General features: G+C 45.3%; 1 protein-coding gene across 1 annotated transcript in view; it reads left to right on the top strand.

The window, feature by feature from the left end:
• DNAH2 (dynein axonemal heavy chain 2) overlaps window positions 1-22,145 on the top strand; it is a 511,463-nt gene that overhangs the window by 316,048 nt on the left and 173,270 nt on the right. Inside the window, 2 exon segments of the mRNA XM_033923769.1 lie at window positions 274-413; window positions 8,482-8,614. Coding sequence (XP_033779660.1) covers window positions 274-413; window positions 8,482-8,614 — 273 coding nt within the window.

The raw sequence follows: 22,145 nt of genomic DNA, 5'->3' as shown, positions 1-22,145 counted from the left end.
AGGTTTGTGGCCCAGAAGAGACAAAGAAAAAAAAAAAGAATTCAGTCATGAAATTGTAATGCATGTAGTTACAGGGCAGACTGGATGGACCATTCAGGTCTTCATCTGCCATAATTTACTATGTTACTATACTTTGCAGCCTATTAGGATTTCTGAAGCAATGAAAGATACTATAGTGTGTCATTTGGATAATAGAATCAATCCTTAATCTCCTAGTTATCAGCCCTTATCTCTTACCACTAAGCCACTCCATCTCTTGTGTACCGTTTGCAGATACAGACAGCCATCGTGGAGCGGGCGAAGGCAGAACATGTGTCCGAGACCCCAGATAGTCTCTTTAACTATCTGATTGAGCGAGTCCGCAACAACTTGCACATTATCCTATGTATGAGTCCTGTCGGGGACGCTTTCAGGTGATATAGCGGGAGCTGGAGGGGCAGGTAGCAGACACTGAAACAAGAAATGCAGGAGACACTCAGGGTGTGTTGACCTTTGCAGACCATTTCTGCTCTGCAGTAACAGCAGCAAAGAAAATGATTTTAACCAGTAAGTTCAGTTGATGTGGGTGGAGAGCCCCAGAGAGGGCTTGAGGTTTTCCACAGTAGCATCTGTCACCAAAATTAAGCGTATGGGGGCTGATATTCAGACCACAGGAGACAGCCAGCAAAACTGGAAATTCAATTGTATCACCGCATCTAGCCATCAGCATTGAATTTGGGGGAGAGGGTTGGCTGGCTAAGCTGATATTCATTGGCTGGCTGGCTGGCTAAGTCCTTTCAGCCAAAGATAGACCTGCTTTTAGGTGGGTCTGTTTGGTTTGGTTGTTGAACTTAGCCAGCAAGTCGATTGGTAGTAACTGGCTATGTCACTGGCCAGTCCACCAAACGGGATATTCAGCGGGAGACATCCAGCCATCTCCCACTGAATGTACTATCTGGCCAGCCAGGATACATTTCTAGCGGACCAAATAACGCAGAATATTGGGCAGATGGTACCTACACTGACCCTTGCACAAGTACTGCAGACTGATAAGATCTGATTAGTAAATTCATACATTATCTAGAACCTAACCATTAGAGCACAAAGTAGGCTTAGTAGACAGTTCCATGGCTATGTTTTCTAGTTATTTACATATCAATTTTTATATTTCATGAACAGTGGGAGGCAGGATCTACAGAGCTATCATCAACACATACATTGAGTAGATCAGTGGTCCCCAACCGTGTCCTGGAGGACCACCAGGCCAATCGGGTTTTCAGGCTAGCCCTAATGAATATGCATGGAACAGATTTGCATGCCTGTCACTTCTATTATATGCAAATCTTTCTCATGCATACTCATAAGGTCTAGCCTGAAAACCCGATTGGCCTGGTGGTCCTCCAGGACAGGGTTGGGGATCACTGGAGTAGATAATGTAGACAGAGTGGAGGTAAATTTCAGAACTTTAATGCTCAAATGTAACCGGAGCTCTACGTCATTTATTTGGTGAGCTAATCTGTGTATGCGTAATTTTTACATTTATTCACATCCAAAAGCTGAAATTGGTTAAGATGTAACATTTTAAAATCTGACACTTTTCTAGAGTTGTCTGATCACTTGTGACCTTTATCTTGTCATTATGGTTTATCTGCCTTGGGGCTGGAATTAAATCAATGCAGTGTATACAGTATTTTTTTTTTAATTCTTTATTCATTTTTACAATTTACAACAAATGTATCAGAAAATATTATTTGAACTTATTCAATAACATTGATTAGCTTTAACATATAACTTAAATTATAAAATTTAAACCCTCCCTCCCATCCCTACTAATTTATATATCATATAATATATTGTATAATATTTATAATACTCTAAACATTTAATATTATATCAAATCAAAAACCCCTCCCTCCCCTTCCCTCACTTTATACTTGTATCAATAAGGGAAAAATGATATTTACTCATCACAATATTCTATTAATGGACCCCAAACCTCCTGAAATTTATTGAAAATTCCTTTTTGCGTAGCTAATGTTCTTTCCATCTTATATATATGACACAAAAAGTTCCACCAGAAACTGTAGTTAAGTCTACTCTAGTTTTTCTAATTAAACTAATTTGTTGAATGGCTACTCCTTTCATAATAAGTAATAACTTATTATTTTTTGCAGAAATTTGACTTTATCCCAGGACAAGCAGGCAGCATATTCTTGACTGATGGGTGACGGCACCGACGGAGCCCCGGTACGGACAATTTTAGAGTGATTGCACTCTAAGAACTTTTTAGAAAGTTCTAGCTCGGCCGCACCGCGCACGCGCGAGTGCCTTCCCGCCCGACAGAGGCGCGCGGTCCCTCAGTTTCTTAGTTTCCGCGGAGCTAAGAAGACGCGTTTTCAACGGCTGTTGAAATTTTCTCCTAACTTGCCTTCCCGCTCGCGTAAACGTTTTGGCTTAAATTGCCTTTTTTCTTTCTTTCCATTTAAAAAAAAAAAAAAAAAAAAAAAATAATAAAAAACTTTCATTTTTATTCTTCAGTTTTCGGTTTTCCCCGGCGGGGCCTTCTGCCACCATCGAAGCCTCGGCCTTCGATTTGGCGGAAGCCGTTTTTACTTTCATGCCCCCTCAACCGGGTTTTAAAAAGTGCCAGCGGTGTGCTAGGCCTATATCTCTCACGGACCCACACAACTGGTGTTTACAGTGTTTGGGTCCTGAGCATCAGGCCTCTTCTTGCACCCGCTGTGCTACTTTAAAAAAACGGACATTGAAAAATCGCCAAATTCAGCAGCGATTGTTATTCGGTGCCGAGATGTCCGACCCCGTTCCTTCGACTCCGGCTTCGGCACCGATTCAGTCGGCACCCTCGTCTTCGACGCCGCGTGATTCCACACCGGCATCTCAACAGTCAGGTAAGCCGGCTAAGAAGCCTTCCCCGCTGGAACGTCTTCCGGCCTCGAGTGCAGTGAGTCCAATCCTGCCGCCTGTAAGACGCCAGCGGAAGCGCTCCGCCCCTATAGAGGTGAGTCCCTCGACATCGGGCTCCTCATCTCCGGGGCGTCGAGCGGCACCGCAGGTACCGCAGAAGAAAAAAGAATTCTACTGTTCAACGGCTCCCCCTTCTGCTTCTATTCCTTTCTCTCCTCTCTTCTACCTTCCAAAGTATTTAGATCAATGCTGTCTTGTTAAAATGTTTATTTTATTTTTATTTTTCCTCTAACTCTACTTTTCACTTCTCTATTACCCTCCAGGTACTTTAGTTAGATTGTGAGCCTTCGGGACAGTAAGGGAATTTTTCAAGTACCTTTCTTATTTCTAATCTTAATGTATATTTTCTGTAAACCGCTTAGAACCTAACGGATGTAGCGGTATATAAGAAATAAATTACATTACATTACATTACATCCCTCGATGACCGCATTACGGCCATCCTTCAGGTGCAGCTTAAGGAGCAATTAGAACGACTCCTTCCTGCTATCATGACACCGAACCTTCCGGTGCCAGTCCGCACCGAGCCACCGGTACCGGTTGTGGATCAACCCGTATCGATACCGATTGTGGAACCCGTGTTACCCGCTTCCACTGTCTCGGTACCGCTTCACCTAACCTCATCGGTATCGATGCCAGTCCTTGCACCGGAGCCGAGAGCTCACCATCAATCGGTGCAGACTTCGGCACCGGTGCGACCGATAACTTCTCCTGACTCGGTATCGATGAGGTCGGGTAAGTCGGTGCGCAAAACCCGACACATGCAAACGTCGACACCTGAGTCTCGGGACCATTCTTCCCATGTCAGGGACCCTGATCTGTGGGGAGACTCAGAGGAACCCTTTCTTTCTGAAGGCGAATGTTCCTCAGAGGAGGAGGATTCGGCTGTCCCTGACCCATCCTCCAAACAGGCCACTTCCTCTTTCTCTAGTTTTTTGAAAGAGATGTGTGAGTCCTTGTCCATTCCTTTGGAGGCTGAATCCAAAAAGTCTAAAGCTTTTTTGGATGCCCTTGATTTTGATCAGCCTCCAAAGGAATTTTTGAAACTTCCCCTTCATGACATCTTGAGGGAAACATTCTATAAGAATTTAGAGACTCCTTTAACTGTCCCAGGGGCCCCACGTAAACTGGATTCTCTATATAAGGTAATTCCCATTCCTGGGTTCGACAAACCTCAACTTCCACATGAATCCTTATTTGTCGAATCCACCCTTAAAAAGACTTCAGGAGCCAGTGTATATGCATCTGTCCCTCCTGGCAGAGAAGGAAGGGCCATGGATAAATTTGGTAAGAGGCTCTACCAAAATGCTATGTTAGCAAATAGGGCTAGTAATTATGCTTTTCATTTTTCTTTTTATTTAAAGCATCTCCTTACCACCATGGCTTCTTTCGAAAAATATCTTCCTTCACGAAAGCATCCTGCTTTTCACACATGCTTGTCGTCTCTTCTACAATTACGTAAGTTTATGGTTAGATCCATATATGACACCTTTGAACTTACATCCAGAGCGACAGCAATGTCAGTAGCTATGCGTCGTTTGGCCTGGCTTCGGGTATCCGAGCTTGATGTTAACCATCAAGATCGGTTAGCCAATGCCCCATGCCTAGGGGATGAGCTCTTTGGGGATTCCATGGACTCAACCACACAAAAGCTCTCTGCTCATGAGACGCGCTGGGATACCCTGCTCAAAAATAAAAAGAAGCCTCCTCCGCCAAGACCATACAGGCAGCAATCGGCCTATCAACGCCGCTTCACAGCTCGTCCATTGACTACCACTGCTCAGCAACCTAGGCGTCAGAGGCAACAACAACGTCAGCCTCCCAGACAACAGCAGCAGCAACAAGCTGTAAAACAACCTCCTCAGCAGAAGTCACAGCCCTTTTGACTTCATTCTCCACAGTATAGCCAGTATCCCTATTCCTGCTCTCCTGCCTCAGCCTATAGGAGGTCGACTTTCTCTGTTCCTCAGCCGGTGGGAAGTAATCACATCGGACCAATGGGTCCTCAACATCATCCGCCACGGCTACTCTCTCAACTTTCAGACTCTTCCACCTCAAAGCCTGCCAAAAGAGTCTGCTTTGAACAGTCCTCAATCGACCCTCCTTATTCAGGAGGTCCAATCCCTCCTCTTTCTGAACGCTATAGAGGAAGTTCCTCTAGATCAAAAGGGGCAGGGATTCTACTCCCGTTACTTTCTAGTTCCCAAAAAGACAGGAGATCTCAGACCTATCCTGGATCTTCGCGATCTCAACATTCATCTAGTAAAAGAAAAATTCAAGATGCTTTCTTTAGCCATCCTTTATCCCCTTCTAAATCAAAACGACTGGCTATGCTCCCTCGATCTCAAAGAGGCTTACACTCACATACCGATCAATGTAACCTCAAGACCATATCTCCGATTCATGATCAATCATTGTCATTACCAGTACAAGGTGCTGCCCTTCGGTCTTGCCTCATCTCCAAGGGTATTCACCAAATGTCTCATTGTGGTAGCGGCATTTCTACGCTCTCACCACCTGCATGTATTTCCTTACCTGGACGATTGGTTGATCAAAGACACTTCCGCTCAAGCAGTCCTTCTGGCCACCAACCAAACCATCCAGTTTCTACAACTTCTGGGATTCGAGATCAATCTACCCAAATCTCATATCATTCCCACTCAGAGACTTCAATTCATTGGAGCGATCCTGGATACACTCCTCATGAGAGCTTTCCTACCATCCAATCGTCTCCAGACTCTTCAGTCTCTATGTCACCAGGTGCTTCCTCTGCCGTCCATCTCAGCAAGACAAATGATGGTACTCTTGGGGCACATGGCATCCACAGTTCATGTCACACCTCATGCCCGTCTTCACCTGCGCACTCCTCAATGGACCCTAGCTACCCAGTGGTCCCAAGCGTCGGATCCTTGCTCACGACACATATCTGTGACATCATCTCTTCGTCAGTCTCTTCAATGGTGGTTGGTATCCTCAAATCTATCCAGAGGTCTTCTGTTCCATCAACCTCCTCATCAACTAGTCATCACCACCGACGCCTCTCTGTACGCATGGGGAGCTCACTTGAACGAGTTCCAGACTCAAGGTCTTTGGTCAGCCCAGGAAAGGAAGCATCAAATCAATTTCCTGGAACTCAGAGCGATGTTTTACGCCCTCAAGGCCTTCCAACATCTTCTCTTTCCTCAGGTCCTTCTGTTGTGCACAGACAATCAGGTTGCGATGTACTACATCAACAAACAGGGTGGGACAGGCTCTCGCCTTTTATGCCAGGAAGCCCAGAAGATCTGGACTTGGGCCATAGATCACCATCTCTTCCTGAAAGCTATATACATTCAGGGGAAACAGAATTCCTTAGCGGACAAACTCAGCAGAATTCTCCAACCTCACGAGTGGACACTCGATCCCGTGACTCTGCAGTCTATCTTCGATCAATGGGGCACTCCTCAGATAGACCTCTTTGCAGCTCCTCACAATCATCAGCTGCCCCTATTCTGCTCCAGACTTTACTCTCCACACCGTCTAACAGCAGATGCTTTTCTCCTCGACTGGTCGAATCTGTTCCTGTACGCCTTCCCTCCTCTGCCTCTCATGTTGAGAACCTTGTTCAAGCTCAAGAGGGAACGAGCCACCATGATTCTGATTGCTCCGAGGTGGCCCAGGCAACATTGGTTCTCCCTTCTACTTCAACTCAGTTCCAGGGAACCTTTTCTTCTTCCTCTGTTTCCTTCTCTGCTTACCCAACAGCAGGGAACCCTTCTGCATCCCAACCTTCAGTCTCTACACCTGATGGCTTGGTATCTCTCGGGCTGAACTCGACTGATACTCTTTTGTCTCAGCCCGTTCGTTCCATTCTGGATGCCTCCAGGAAACCAGCCACTCTACAATGTTACCATCAAAAGTGGACGAGATTTTCTTCCTGGTGTCTTCTTCATCATCTTGATCCCACTTCCCTAGCAGTGGAGGCGTTGTTGGATTATCTTCTTTCTTTGTCTGACTCTGGCCTGAAGTCCTCTTCCATCAGGGTCCACCTCAGTGCCATTGCAGCTTTTCATGAGCCAGTCCATGGAAAACTTCTTTCAGCTCATCCCCTGGTGTCCAGGTTCATGCGTGGGCTTTTCAATGTGAAACCACCTCTTAAAGCCCCTCCGGTTATCTGGGATCTCAATGTGGTTCTTTCAGCTTTAATGAAACCTCCATTTGAACCTTTAGCTACTTCTCCTTTCAAATTTCTCACTTGGAAAGTGCTTTTCCTTATTGCTCTTACCTCTGCCAGGAGAGTCAGTGAGCTTCATGCACTGGTTGCAGATCCACCTTTTACGGTTTTTCACCATGACAAGGTGGTTCTGCGCACACATCCAAAGTTTCTCCCCAAGGTTGTTTCTGAATTTCATCTCAACCAATCCATTGTTCTACCGGTTTTCTTTCCAAAACCTCATTCTCATTCTGGGGAACAAGCTCTGCATACTTTGGATTGTAAAAGGGCTCTTGCTTACTATCTGGAGCGTACGAAACCCCACAGATCAGTTCCCCAGCTTTTTCTGTCCTTTGATCCGAATAAATTGGGACGTCCTGTTTCTAAACGTACGTTGTCTAATTGGCTAGCAGCGTGCATTTCATTCTGTTATGCTCAGACCGGACTGACACTGGAAGGTTCTGTCACGGCCCATAGAGTCAGAGCAATGGCAGCATCTGTAGCTTTCCTCCGTTCCACTCCTATTGAGGAAATCTGCAAAGCTGCTACTTGGTCCTCAGTTCACACTTTTACATCTCATTATTGTCTGGATGCATTCTCCAGAAGGGATGGTCACTTCGGCCAATCTGTTTTACAAAATTTGTTTTCTTAATGGCCAACCTTCCCTCCATCCCTCTTTTTGTTAGATTAGAGGTCACCCATCAGTCAAGAATATGCTGCCTGCTTGTCCTGGGATAAAGCACAGTTACTTACCGTAACAGGTGTTATCCAGGGACAGCAGGCAGATATTCTTGCGTCCCACCCTCCTCCCCGGGTTGGCTTCTTAGCTGGCTTATACTAACTGAGGGACCGCGCGCCTCTGTCGGGCGGGAAGGCACTCGCGCGTGCGCGGTGCGGCCGAGCTAGAACTTTCTAAAAAGTTCTTAGAGTGCAATCACTCTAAAATTGTCCGTACCGGGGCTCCGTCGGTGCCGTCACCCATCAGTCAAGAATATCTGCCTGCTGTCCCTGGATAACACCTGTTACGGTAAGTAACTGTGCTTTTTTTCCTCATTGACATTCCAAATAGAATAGTATCATATGATAAAGCCACCGGATTTTCTAATAATGAATTTATTTGGCCCCATATCGATTTCCAAAAAGCCAAAATGAATGGACAATAAAATAATAAATGATCTAGAGTCCCTGCCTCAAGATGACAATGCCAAATTATATACAGTATTAAAAATGATGCTGAAAACTGAGGTGAGTCAGCATCAAACATTTGACGGGACAAACCCCAGTCTTTTTGTTTAGTGATGATTTCTTGGAATTTGTATCCACAGGAATCGGCTGCGCCAGTATCCAGCACTGGTGAACTGCAGCACCATTGACTGGTTCTCAGAGTGGCCACAGGAAGCACTGCTGGAGGTGGCTGAGAAATACCTAGAAGGAGTTGATTTGGGGACCATGGAAAAGGTAAAAGATGCACAAAAGTAATCTGAATCCCAGATGTCCTATCCACAGCCATAATATGCTCCTTTTACATACTTTTATTGTAGTGCTTTCAAATATTCACAGCACTGTCCAAAGACACATGATGTGCCAGATGTGCAGTGCTACCTTTGTGGCTCTTCAGTTAGTACTGCTTGAAGATGATCATGACTGGAGTTGCCATCCAACATATTACTAATAATTGGAAAGATCATACTAGGTTAAACTTTAATTTTTGGTGGAATTCATTATGCCACATATATAGAATGGAAAGATCAATAGCGACACAAAATGGAAATTATAATAATTTTATTAAAATATGGGAGCCATTAGCGTCTTTTTGTCATGATTAAATGTCATTTTCCTATTAGTCAGACATCATATAATAATAGGAGGGGGCAGGGATACAAAGATAGGTTTTGTTACATGAATGAAGGGTTTTGTGGGAGGGTGGGGAGAGGGTTACATTTATATGTTTAGATTATAATGTAAGATATGCAAGTGCCTTGTTTCATTGTGTTGATTATGAATATTGTACACTTGATGAAAGATTTTTAAAATGAATAAAGAATTAAAAAAAAAAAGTACTGCTTGAAGATCTGCTACCTAACTATGTGATGATCTTAAGGTGGCCAAACAATTTGAAAAGGTGATGGCGAAAGCTGGAAGGATGCTAGGGTCCATAGGGAGAGATACGGCCAGTAGGAAAAAGGAGGTATTGATGCCCCTGTATGAGACCTCATTTAGAATATTGTGTAAAGGATGAAGTCGGTCCAGAGGAAGGCTACTAAAATGGTGCATGGTCTTCGTCATAAGGCGCATGGGGACAGACTTAAAGATCTCAATATGTGGAAAGGAGAGAGAGGCGTTTAAATATGTACATGGTGTAAATGCGCATGAGTCGAGTCTCTTTCATTTGAAAGGAAGCTCTGCAATGAGAGGGCATAGGATGAAGTTCAGAGGTGATAGGCTCAGGAGTAATCTAAGGAAAGGGTGGTAAATGTGTGTAACAGTCTCCTGGAGGAAGTAGAGGAAACAGACTATGTGAATTCAAGAAGGTGTGGGATAGGCATGTGGGATCTCTTAGTGAGGAAGAGATAATGGTTAGAGCAGATGGGCAGACTAGATGGGCCATTTAGCCTTTATCTGCCATCATGCTTCTATGTTTCTATGTAACTGAACAGATATAATGTACATCCCCTTTTCTAAAACCTTGATTCTAGAATCAAATTGGTAAATAGTTTCCATGTTGTTGTTCCAATGTGACTAGGAGAAAAGGGACAAGGGTGATATGATAGACATTTAAATATTTGAAAGGTATTAATAATATAGGACCAAATCTTTTCCAGAGAAGGGAAACTGTTAAAATGAGAGGAAATAAATTGAGGCTGAGGGGTGGTAGACTTAAGAGTAATATTAGGAGAGGCTGCTGGATGCCTGGAATGCCCTCCTGAGGGAGGTGGTGGAGAGGAAAATGGTGACAGAATTCAAAAAAGTGTGGGATGAACACAGAGGATCGCTAATTAGAATATGAGTGGACTAACTTTTATGATCTGAATCCTGCAAAGGAGATGGTTTGGGATATGCTGGATTGAGCTTCAACGGCAACTCCAATAGTTGGAAACTAAGGTCAGTTCTGGGTAGACTTCTAAGATCTATTTTTTTGTTTTGTTTTATAAATCTTTATTCATTTTCTTATGTTACAACAAGTGTTCCAAATAAACTCATTAGAAACTTGAATATATACACTTGATTAACTCATATTAACATCAAATTTAACATTTCTTTTAAAAAAAATTAATATTATATAAAGTTCTAGTATTATGCAAGAAATCTAAATTTATATAATTCTTATTGAATATAATAATCCCCCACCCCTCCCTCCCTCCCAATCAATAATACATAAAATCAACTTTATTGTGAATTCATTCAAATATTGATATAGTATATAATAATCAGAAATAAAATCCCATCCCATTCCCCTCTATTCAAATATCTTATCATGGGAAAAGTTAATCATTCATTATAGAAATCTGTTAACGGTCTCCAGATTTTTTGAAATTTACTCATATAGCCTTTTTGTGTTGCAATGGTGAGTTCCATTTTGTATATATGGCATACAGAATTCCACCAGAAAGTGTAGTTTAACCTGTCATGGTTTTTCCAATTGAATGTTATTTGTTGTATTGCTATTCCAGTTAAAATAAATAGAAGTTTGTTATTACTTGATGAAATTTGACTTCTTGCTCTCATAGTTGTTCCAAATAATATAGTATCATATGTCAAGGCTACCGGATTTTCTAACATCCTATTTATTTGAGGCCAAATTGATTTCCAGAATGATAAGATAAATGGACAAAAGAATAAAAGATGGTCTAATGTCCCAACTTCGACATGACAGTGCCAGCATCTATTAGATCTATTGCTATCTATTTTTTGTAAACGAACAGGGGTCCATAAAGCTCTATGCAAAAGAAAAAACCAAGTTTGTCTCATAGATGCTGACACTGTACATTTTAACCTCCAAGACCAAAGCCATGGCCATTGAGATGCACTAATCTGATGCTTTATCTCAATGCTCCAAATGTCTCTAAGACCATTTTTTGGTTTTTTATTTATAAATCCGGATATTATTTTATACCACTGTGCGGCTTTATGTCCTATTGAGTCCATCTGGAAACACAAGAATTCCAAACTGTGATATTTAGTAAGATTTTTCCATTCAGGGAACCCTACCTGAATGGATTGCTTCAATTGCAACCATCTAAAATTTTGTGTTTTGTTAAGACCAAATTTATGTTGCAATTGTGAAAACTCCAGCAACTTACCATTTTTTATTACATCATCTAATATACGAATACCTGCTATCATCCAGTATTTCCAGATTACTTTGAAACCGCCAATCTTGATCTTGGGGTTTAGCCAAATTGTTTGAGTTGTTGATTTGCTAATTGATATAGGAGTTAGATTACTTATGACTTCTAAGATCTACGGCCCAGAAATAACAAAGAAAAAATACATTTTAATTTAATCATGAAATTGTGATTATAGGGCAGATTGGATGGACCATTCAGGTCTTTATCTGCCGTCATTTACTATGTTATACTGTGTGAAAATCTTGCAGCTCCCTGATGGCATCATGGTAAAACCCCTAATCATGACAAGGAGATGAGATTGTAAATTGTTTTAACCTCCATTCATAGACGTCAGAACAGGAGGGCCACAGAGGCCATGTTCTTCCCCAGAATTGCCGGTAATGCTGTAACAGGGCCTGACAGGTCTAGGGTAGAGCTTATGGGCACCCCCCCAAACAAAAAAGTGTTCCGCTGCCTATGCCTCCACCCACATATTTCTCCATTTATAGACCTTTAAGGAAAATTGAATTTCTGCCCAAGAATGCAGCAATTTCTGATCCAAGACTGAGAGGGAGAGATATCAACTGACTGAGAGGAAGAGCAACAAAAATGATAAAGGGCATGGAGAACCTTCCATATGCTGAGAGGCTGGAGCAGCTGGGGCTCTTTTCCCTGGAAAAGCAGAGACTTAGAGGGGATATGATAGAAACTTACAAGATTATGAAGGGTATAGAGAAGGTAGAGAAGGACAGATTCTTCAGACTGTCGGGGGCAACAAAAACTAGAGGGCACTCAAAAAAATTGAAGGGAGACAGATTCAGAACAAATGCTAGGAAGTTCTTCTTCACTCAGAGGGTGGTGGACACCTGGAACTCGCTTCCAGAAGAGGTGATAGAGCAGAGTACAATTTTGAGTTTTAAAATGGGATAGGACGAGTTCTGGAAGGAAAAGGGGATTGAAGGATATAATTAGAAGGATATTATACAGGCAAAATGTCTTAAATAATAGATAACTTACAGGTCATTGACCTGGGGGGCCGCCGCGGGAGCAGACTGCTGGGCATGATGGACCTGTGGTCTGACTCAGTAGAGGCGATGCTTATGTTCTTATGTACTATTAAGACATTTATTTTACTGTTAACCCCAGTTACTAGTAACTAGATGGTCGATATTAAGTCTATGGTGATAAGTGGCTTATAAGCTACTTCTGGTCATAGGTTGAACTAACTTGGATATCTAGTGCTGGGGCATGAGCAATTCCTTGCACTGAATATCTGGGTATGACTGCCAACCTGGAAGTTAACTGGACACTGGTCAATATTCAAACTGGTTTCTGGTTAACTCCTGTTTTACTGTCATAATTTTATGCTGTTACTTAGTCAGCTAGTGCCGGCACTAGTTTTAGCTTAGGTGGTTAGGGAGTGACACTATCCGGTTAAATGCCACTGAATATTGACAAATAGCCCTATACAAGTGATTTAATTAACCAGGAGCATCTCCTGGCCATTTAAATTGCTTTAAATGTCAACCCCTAGGTCTCATTGCATAAAATGGAACCTGCGCTAAAATAGCATGGGTTAGTGGTAAGACTAAAATTGAAGGGGAGATTTATTTTAATTTGGTTTTATTTTTATATTGTTTTTATCTAGTTTGAGAGTTATGTCATCTTTTTAATATTATGCACGTTTATCGTGAGCCGCTTAGGCATTAAGCAGATTATAAATATTTTAAATAAATAATGACAGCCCACAGTGATAACTATACCCTGAAGATATATAGTGCTAGACAACATTTGGATATTTAATATATATTCAAATATAAGCCTGTCCGAGTATAAGCTGCAAACATTTTTCTCCCCAAAATGAGAGGGAGAACTGTTAATTGAGTATAAGCAAGGGAGACTAATATTCAAGTATAGTGTTCCCCCGGTCATTCGCGGTTGGCGGTTCGCGATTCCGGTCATTCGTGGTATTTTTCTACTGCAAACTGCTGACCATGAGAGGACAGCAGGAGAGGCAGGAGAGAGCAGCCGGAGAGCTGGCGAGTGAAGAAAATTAATCGCTGTATGTTCCGACCGCCTCTTCCTGCATTAAAGACGGGCCTTACCAATCAGGAGCTGCTTTGACATGCAGCTCCTGATTGGTTAGGGCCTGACTTTAGTGCAGGAATAGGCAGTCGGAGCATACAGCGAGTGATTTTCTTCACTCGCCAGTGCTCCGGCTGCTCTCTCCTGCCTCTCCCGCTGCCCTCTCCAGTCTCCCCCATGAAAAACCGTATTCGCGGTTTTTCAAGATTCACGGGTGTTCCTGGAACAGAACCCCCGCGAATATCGGGGGAGTACTGTATTTCTTTTCCCCTTGGTGTGTTATTGCTGCTTCCATATGACTGGCATTTCTTTCCCTCTCGCAGTAACTGACACTCCTTCCCTCCCCTCCCCAGTGGTTACAGCCATAATGATGACATCCCTCTTCATCTTCTCTCCCCTCCCCCCTCGCAGTGACCAGCATTTCTCTCCCTCCCGCAGTGACTGACACTTCTTCCCTCCCTTCCCTTCCCCCTCTTCTTCCCCCAGGCCACTCCCTCGCTTATGGCAACCTTCTCCCTCTTCCCCCAGAATGACGGGCATTGATGCTGTTACCTTCTCCCAGCTGCTGCGGACAGGAACTATGCTGGGCCAAGGCCTTGAGCATATGCATATTTGGTCTACAACATATGCTCAGTTTTATTTATTATCCCAGGACAAGCAGGCAGCATATTCTTGACTGATGGGTGACGGCACCGACGGAGCCCCGGTACGGACAATTTTAGAGTGATTGCACTCTAAGAACTTTTAGAAAGTTCTAGCTCGGCCGCACTGCGCACGCGCGAGTGCCTTCCCGCCCGACAGAGGCGCGCGGTCCCTCAGTTTCTTAGTTTCCGCGGAGCTAAGAAGACGCGTTTTCAACGGCTGTTGAAATTTTTTCCTAACTTGCCTTCCCGCTCGCGTAAACGTTTTGGCTTCATTTGCCTTTTTTCTTTCTTTCAATTTTGTTAAAAAAAAAAAAAAATTTTCATTTTTTTCTTCAGTTTTCGGTTTTCCCCGGCGGGGCCTTCTGCCACCATCGAAGCCTCGGCCTTCGATTTGGCGGAAGCCGTTTTTACTTTCATGCCCCCTCAACCGGGTTTTAAAAAGTGCCAGCGGTGTGCTAGGCCTATATCTCTCACGGACCCACACAACTGGTGTTTACAGTGTTTGGGTCCTGAGCATCAGGCCTCTACTTGCACCCGCTGTGCTACTTTAAAAAAACGGACATTAAAAAATCGCCAAATTCAACAGCGATTGTTGTTCGGTGCCGAGATGTCCGACCCCGTTCCTTCAACTCCGGCTTCGGCACCGATTCAGTCGGCACCCTCGTCTTCGACGCCGCGTGATTCCACACCGGCATCTCAACAGTCAGGTAAGCCGGCTAAGAAGCCTTCCCCGCTGGAAAGTCTTCCGGCCTCGAGTGCAGTGAGTCCAATCCTGCCGCCTGTAAGACGCCAGCGGAAGCGCTCCGCCCCTATAGAGGTGAGTCCCTCGACATCGGGCTCCTCATCTCCGGGGCGTCGAGCGGCACCGCAGGTACCGCAGAAGAAAAAAGCGGTACCGGTGCCATCCCTCGATGACCGCATTACGGCCATCCTTCAGGTGCAGCTTAAGGAGCAATTAGAACGACTCCTTCCTGCTATCATGACACCGAACCTTCCGGTGCCAGTCCGCACCGAGCCATCGGTACCGGTTGTGGAACAACCCGTATCGATACCGATTGTGGAACCCGTGTTACCCGCTTCCACTGTCTCGGTACCGCTTCACCTAACCTCATCGGTATCGATGCCAGTCCTTGCACCGGAGCCGAGAGCTCACCATCAATCGGTGCAGACTTCGGCACCGGTGCGACCGATAACTTCTCCTGACTCGGTATTGATGAGGTCGGGTAAGTCGGTGCGCAAAACCCGACACATGCAAACGTCGACACCTGAGTCTCGGGACCATTCTTCCCATGTCAGAGACCCTGATCTGTGGGGAGACTCAGAGGAACCCTTTCTTTCTGAAGGCGAATGTTCCTCAGAGGAGGAGGATTCGGCTGTCCCTGACCCATCCTCCAAACAGGCCACTTCCTCTTTCTCCAGTTTTTTGAAAGAGATGTGCGAGTCCTTGTCCATTCCTTTGGAGGCTGAATCCAAAAAGTCTAAAGCTTTTTTGGATGCCCTTGATTTTGATCAGCCTCCAAAGGAATTTTTGAAACTTCCCCTTCATGACATCTTGAGGGAAACTTTCTATAAGAATTTAGAGACTCCTTTAACTGTCCCAGGGGCCCCACGTAAACTGGATTCTCTATACAAGGTAATTCCCATTCCTGGGTTCGACAAACCTCAACTTCCACATGAATCCTTATTTGTCGAATCCACCCTTAAAAAGACTTCAGGAGCCAGTGTATATGCATCTGTCCCTCCTGGCAGAGAAGGAAGGGCCATGGATAAATTTGGTAAGAGGCTCTACCAAAATGCTATGTTGGCAAATAGGGCTGGTAATTATGCTTTTCATTTTTCTTTTTATTTAAAGCATCTCCTTACCACCATGGCTTCTTTCGAATAATATCTTCCTTCACGAAAGCATCCCGCTTTTCACACATGCTTGTCGTCTCTTCTCCAATTACGTAAGTTTATGGTTAGATCCATATATGACACCTTTGAACTAACATCCAGAGCGACAGCAATGTCAGTAGCTATGCGTCGTTTGGCCTGGCTTCGGGTATCCGAGCTTGATGTTAACCATCAAGATCGGTTAGCCAACGCCCCATGCCTAGGGGATGAGCTCTTTGGGGATTCCATGGACTCAACCACACAAAAGCTCTCTGCTCATGAGACGCGCTGGGATACCCTGCTTAAGAATAAAAAGAAGCCTCCTCCGCCAAGACCATATAGGCAGCAATCGGCCTATCAACGCCGCTTCACAGCTCGTCCATTGACTACCACTGCTCAGCAACCTAGGCGTCAGAGGCAACAACAACGTCAGCCTCCCAGACAACAGCAGCAGCAACAAGCTGTAAAACAACCTCCTCAGCAGAAGTCACAGCCCTTTTGACTTCATTCTCCACAGTATAGCCAGTATCCCTATTCCTGCTCTCCTGCCTCAGCATATAGGAGGTCGACTTTCTCTGTTCCTCAGCCGGTGGGAAGTAATCACATCGGACCAATGGGTCCTCAACATCATCCGCCACGGCTACTCTCTCAACTTTCAGACTCTTCCACCTCAAAGCCTGCCAAAAGAGTCTGCTTTGAACAGTCCTCAATCGGCCCTCCTTATTCAGGAGGTCCAATCCCTCCTCCTTCTGAACGCTATAGAGGAAGTTCCTCTACATCAAAAGGGGCAGGGATTCTACTCCCGTTACTTTCTAGTCCCCAAAAAAACAGGAGATCTCAGACCCATCCTGGATCTTCGCGATCTCAACATTCATCTAGTAAAAGAAAAATTCAAGATGCTTTCTTTAGCCATCCTTTATCCCCTTCTAAATCAAAACGACTGGCTATGCTCCCTCGATCTCAAAGAGGCTTACACTCACATACCGATCAATGTAACCTCAAGACCATATCTCCGATTCATGATCAATCATTGTCATTACCAGTACAAGGTGCTGCCCTTCGGTCTTGCCTCATCTCCAAGGGTATTCACCAAATGTCTCATTGTGGTAGCGGCATTTCTACGCTCTCACCACCTTCATGTATTTCCTTACCTGGACGATTGGTTGATCAAAGCCACATCCGCTCAAGCAGTTCTTCTGGCCACCAACCAAACCATCCAGTTTCTACAACTTCTGGGATTCGAGATCAATCTACCCAAATCTCATATCATTCCCACTCAGAGACTTCAATTCATTGGAGCGATCCTGGATACACTCCTAATGAGAGCTTTCCTACCATCCAATCGTCTCCAGACTCTTCAGTCTCTATGTCAGCAGGTGCTTCCACTGCCGTCCATCTCAGCAAGACAAATGATGGTACTCTTGGGGCACATGGCATCCACAGTTCATGTCACACCTCACGCCCGTCTTCACCTGCGCACTCCTCAATGGACCCTTGCTACCCAGTGGTCCCAAGTGTCGGATCCTTGCTCACGACACATATCTGTGACATCATCTCTTCGTCAGTCTCTTCAATGGTGGTTGGTATCCTCAAATCTATCCAGAGGTCTTCTGTTCCATCAGCCTCCTCATCAACTAGTCATCACCACCGACGCCTCTCTGTATGCATGGGGAGCTCACTTGAACGAGTTCCAGACTCAAGGTCTTTGGTCAGCCCAGGAAAGGAAACATCAAATCAATTTCCTGGAACTCAGAGCGATGTTTTACGCCCTCAAGGCCTTCCAACATCTTCTCTTTCCTCAGGTCCTTCTGTTGTGCACAGACAATCAGGTTGCGATGTACTACATCAACAAACAGGGTGGGACAGGCTCTCGCCTTTTATGCCAGGAAGCCCAGAAGATCTGGACTTGGGCCATAGATCATCATCTCTTCCTGAAAGCTATATACATTCAGGGGGCTCAGAATTCTTTAGCGGACAAACTCAGCAGAATTCTCCAACCTCACGAGTGGACACTCGATCCCGTAACTCTGCAGTCTATCTTCGATCAATGGGGCACTCCTCAGATAGACCTCTTTGCAGCTCCTCACAATCATCAGCTGCCCCTATTCTGCTCCAGACTTTACTCTCCGCACCGTCTAACAGCAGATGCTTTTCTCCTCGACTGGTCGAATCTGTTCCTGTACGCCTTCCCTCCTCTACCTCTCATGTTGAGAACCTTGTTCAAGCTCAAGAGGGAACGAGCCACCATGATTCTGATTGCTCCGAGGTGGCCCAGGCAACATTGGTTCTCCCTTCTACTTCAACTCAGTTCCAGGGAACCTTTTCTTCTTCCTCTGTTTCCTTCTCTGCTTACGCAACAGCAGGGAACCCTTCTGCATCCCAACCTCCAGTCTCTACACCTGACGGCTTGGTATCTCTCGGGCTGAACTCGACTGATACTCTTTTGTCTCAGCCCGTTCGTTCCATTCTGGATGCCTCCAGGAAACCAGCCACTCTACAATGTTACCATCAAAAGTGGACGAGATTTTCTTCCTGGTGTCTTCTTCATCATCTTGATCCCACTTCCCTGGCAGTGGAGACGTTGTTAGATATCTTCTTTCTTTGTCTGACTCTGGCCTGAAGTCCTCTTCCATCAGAGTCCACCTCAGTGCCATTGCAGCTTTTCATGAGCCAGTCCATGGAAAACTTCTTTCAGCTCATCCCCTGGTGTCCAGGTTCATGCGTGGGCTTTTCAATGTTAAACCACCTCTTAAAGCCCCTCCGGTTATCTGGGATCTCAATGTGGTTCTTTCAGCTTTAATGAAACCTCCATTTGAACCTTTAGCTACTTCTCCTTTCAAATTTCTCACTTGGAAAGTACTTTTCCTTATTGCTCTTACCTCTGCCAGGAGAGTCAGTGAGCTTCATGCACTGGTTGCAGATCCACCTTTTACGGTTTTTTCACCATGACAAGGTGGTTCTGCGTACACATCCAAAGTTTCTCCCCAAGGTTGTTTCTGAATTTCATCTCAACCAATCCATTGTTCTACCGGTTTTCTTTCCAAAACCTCATTCTCATTCTGGGGAACAAGCTCTGCATACTTTGGATTGTAAAAGGGCTCTTGCTTACTATCTGGAGCGTACGAAACCCCACAGATCAGTTCCCCAGCTTTTTCTGTCCTTTGATCCGAATAAATTGGGACGTCCTGTTTCTAAACGTACGTTGTCTAATTGGCTGGCAGCGTGCATTTCATTCTGTTATGCTCAGACCGGACTGACACTGGAAGGTTCTGTCACGGCCCATAGAGTCAGAGCAATGGCAGCATCTGTAGCTTTCCTCCGTTCCACTCCTATTGAGGAAATCTGCAAAGCTGCTACTTGGTCCTCAGTTCACACTTTTACATCTCATTATTGTCTGGATGCATTCTCCAGAAGGGATGGTCACTTCGGCCAGTCTGTTTTACAAAATTTGTTTTCTTAATGGCCAACCTTCCCTCCATCCCTCTTTTTGTTAGCTTAGAGGTCACCCATCAGTCAAGAATATGCTGCCTGCTTGTCCTGGGATAAAGCACAGTTACTTACCGTAACAGGTGTTATCCAGGGACAGCAGGCAGATATTCTTGCGTCCCACCCACCTCCCCAGGTTGGCTTCTTAGCTGGCTTATACTAACTGAGGGACCGCGCGCCTCTGTCGGGCGGGAAGGCACTCGCGCGTGCGCGGTGCGGCCGAGCTAGAACTTTCTAAAAGTTCTTAGAGTGCAATCACTCTAAAATTGTCCGTACCGGGGCTCCGTCGGTGCCGTCACCCATCAGTCAAGAATATCTGCCTGCTGTCCCTGGATAACACCTGTTACGGTAAGTAACTGTGCTTTGTAGTAATCCTGAAAGCCTATTTGGATTTGATTCGATTTATTGATTTAATATACTACATAACACAATTTCAATTCAGAAAAGGGTAGAGAAGCACTGTGGTAACCTTTCATAAGCTGGAGGAAAAATGGGAATGCTCCAATAAACATGGATTACTTTCCATGTTTTTTTGTGTATACACACACATCACATCACAACTCTGCCCCAGCTGCTTCTAAATTATACCCCAGAAGTGCCTACTGTACATTTGGCCTGTGCGCATAAGATACTCTGTCTCTTTTAACGCTCAGTTTGTATGTTTTGTGTTGTGAGTTTTTTGTTGTTTTTTTTCGGGGGGGGGGTATTCTACTCTATGGGATAAGTTCAAGATTTTCTTCTTTCATTTCTTGTGTCTTTTAAATAGATCCTGGTTCTGGTCCTTATCTGAACTTGAACTGAATGGAATCTATATACTGTATCAGTGGCGAACCTAGGGGGGGGCGGGGGAGGCGGTCTGCCCCAGGTGCACGCCCCAAGGGGGTGCACAGGACAGAGCTGGACGGGGGACCCGCGGAGTTAAATACATCTCGATCCGCGAGGCTCGTCTTCTGTTCCTACCTGCCCTGCCGCTCACATATAGCCGATCGGAAATCTTCCCCGATGTCAACGCTAATGTCGGAGGGAGGGCTTAAGCAAAGCCTGCCCTCTGACGTCGGAGAATACTTCCGGTCAGCTATTTGTGCGCGGCAGGGCAGGCAGGAAACAGAAGACAAGCCTCGTGGCTCAAGCTCCGTTTTGCTGAGAAAGTTGCAAAGATGGGCTGGGAGGCAAACGCGGAACACAAAAGGGGGGAGGGAGTGCGTTTTGGACACAAGGCATGAACTTGGGAGAAAGGAAGGGAGGGAAAGAGATGCTGAGGTGGGGGATGGAATGGGTTTTTGGACACAGAAGGCATGAACTTGGGAGAGAAGAAGGGAGGGAAAAAAATGCTGAAGTGGGGGAGGGAATGGGTTTTTGGGACACAGAAGGCATGGACTTGGGAGAGAGGAAGGGAGGGAAAGAGATGCTGAGGTGGGGGAGGGAATGTGTTTTTGGACACAGAAGGCATGGACTTGGGAGAGAGGAAGGGAGGGAAAGAGATGGTTGTGTACACGGGGAATAGAAGAAAGGAGAATTTTTGGTCATAGGGAGGGAGTGAGGTACAGATAGTGGCATACCAAGGTGTGGGGGGGCGGTCCGCCCCGGGTTTACGTCCCAAGGGGGTGCACAGCTGGCCACCCTCCAGTGTTCTCCCTAGGCCGGCAAACTGCGGCTCTTTAGCCACTTGAGTGCCACCGCCGCCATTGGGAACAGGCCGGCGCCGAGTTCTCCCTGCTTTTCCCTGTGGGGCCGACCAACTCTCGCCACCCGCATCAATTCTGACGTCGGAGAGGACGTTCTGGGCCAGCCAATCGCTGCCTGGCTGGCCTAGAACTTCCTCTCCGATGTTAGAATTGATGTCGGGTGGCGAGAGTTGGTCAGCCCTGCGGGGAAGAGAAGCAGGGCGAACTCGGCGCCGGCCTGTTCCCGATGGCGGCAGTGGCAGCCTATTCCCCAGTGGCGGTGGCAGCATTTTCCCAATGGTGGTGGCATAGGAGAGGGCACGGAGAAAGAAAGGAAAGGGGGGGGAGGGACAGGGAGCGCAGAAGAGAAAGAAAGGGGCAGGGTTAAACAAAGAAAAATGGGGCACGGAGAGAGAGAGAGAAAGACAGACATACAGAACGAAAGAGGGTATGGAGAGAGAAAGAAAGAAGGGGGCAGGGTTGAAACAAAGAAAGAAATGGGGCACGGAGTGAGAGAGGAAAACAGACATACAGAAAGAAAGGGGGTATGAAGAGAGAAAAAGAAAGAAGGGGCAGGATGAATAAAGAAAAAGTTTGGGGAGGGGAATGAGGTCTGGAGGAGAGGAAGCATACAGGAGGCTGAAAGAAGGGAAGAAATATTGGATGCACAGTCAGAAAGAATAAAGTGCAACCAGAGACTGATGAAATTACCAAAGGTAGGAAAAATGATTTTATTTTCAATTTAGTGATCAAAATGTGTCTGCTTTGAGAATTTATATATGCTGTCTATATTTTGCACTATTGCCCCCTTTTACTAAACCACAATAGCATTTTTTAGCGCAGGGAGCCTATGAGCGTTGAGAGCAGCGTGGGGCATTCAGCGCAGTTCCCTGCGCTAAAAACTGCTATC

Source organism: Geotrypetes seraphini, chromosome 16 (assembly GCF_902459505.1).
Source record: "Geotrypetes seraphini chromosome 16, aGeoSer1.1, whole genome shotgun sequence".
NCBI classification, from domain to species: domain Eukaryota; kingdom Metazoa; phylum Chordata; class Amphibia; order Gymnophiona; family Dermophiidae; genus Geotrypetes; species Geotrypetes seraphini.
The sequence above is the reverse complement of the archived record's forward strand: the minus strand, read 5'-3'. Positions and strand labels throughout refer to the sequence as shown.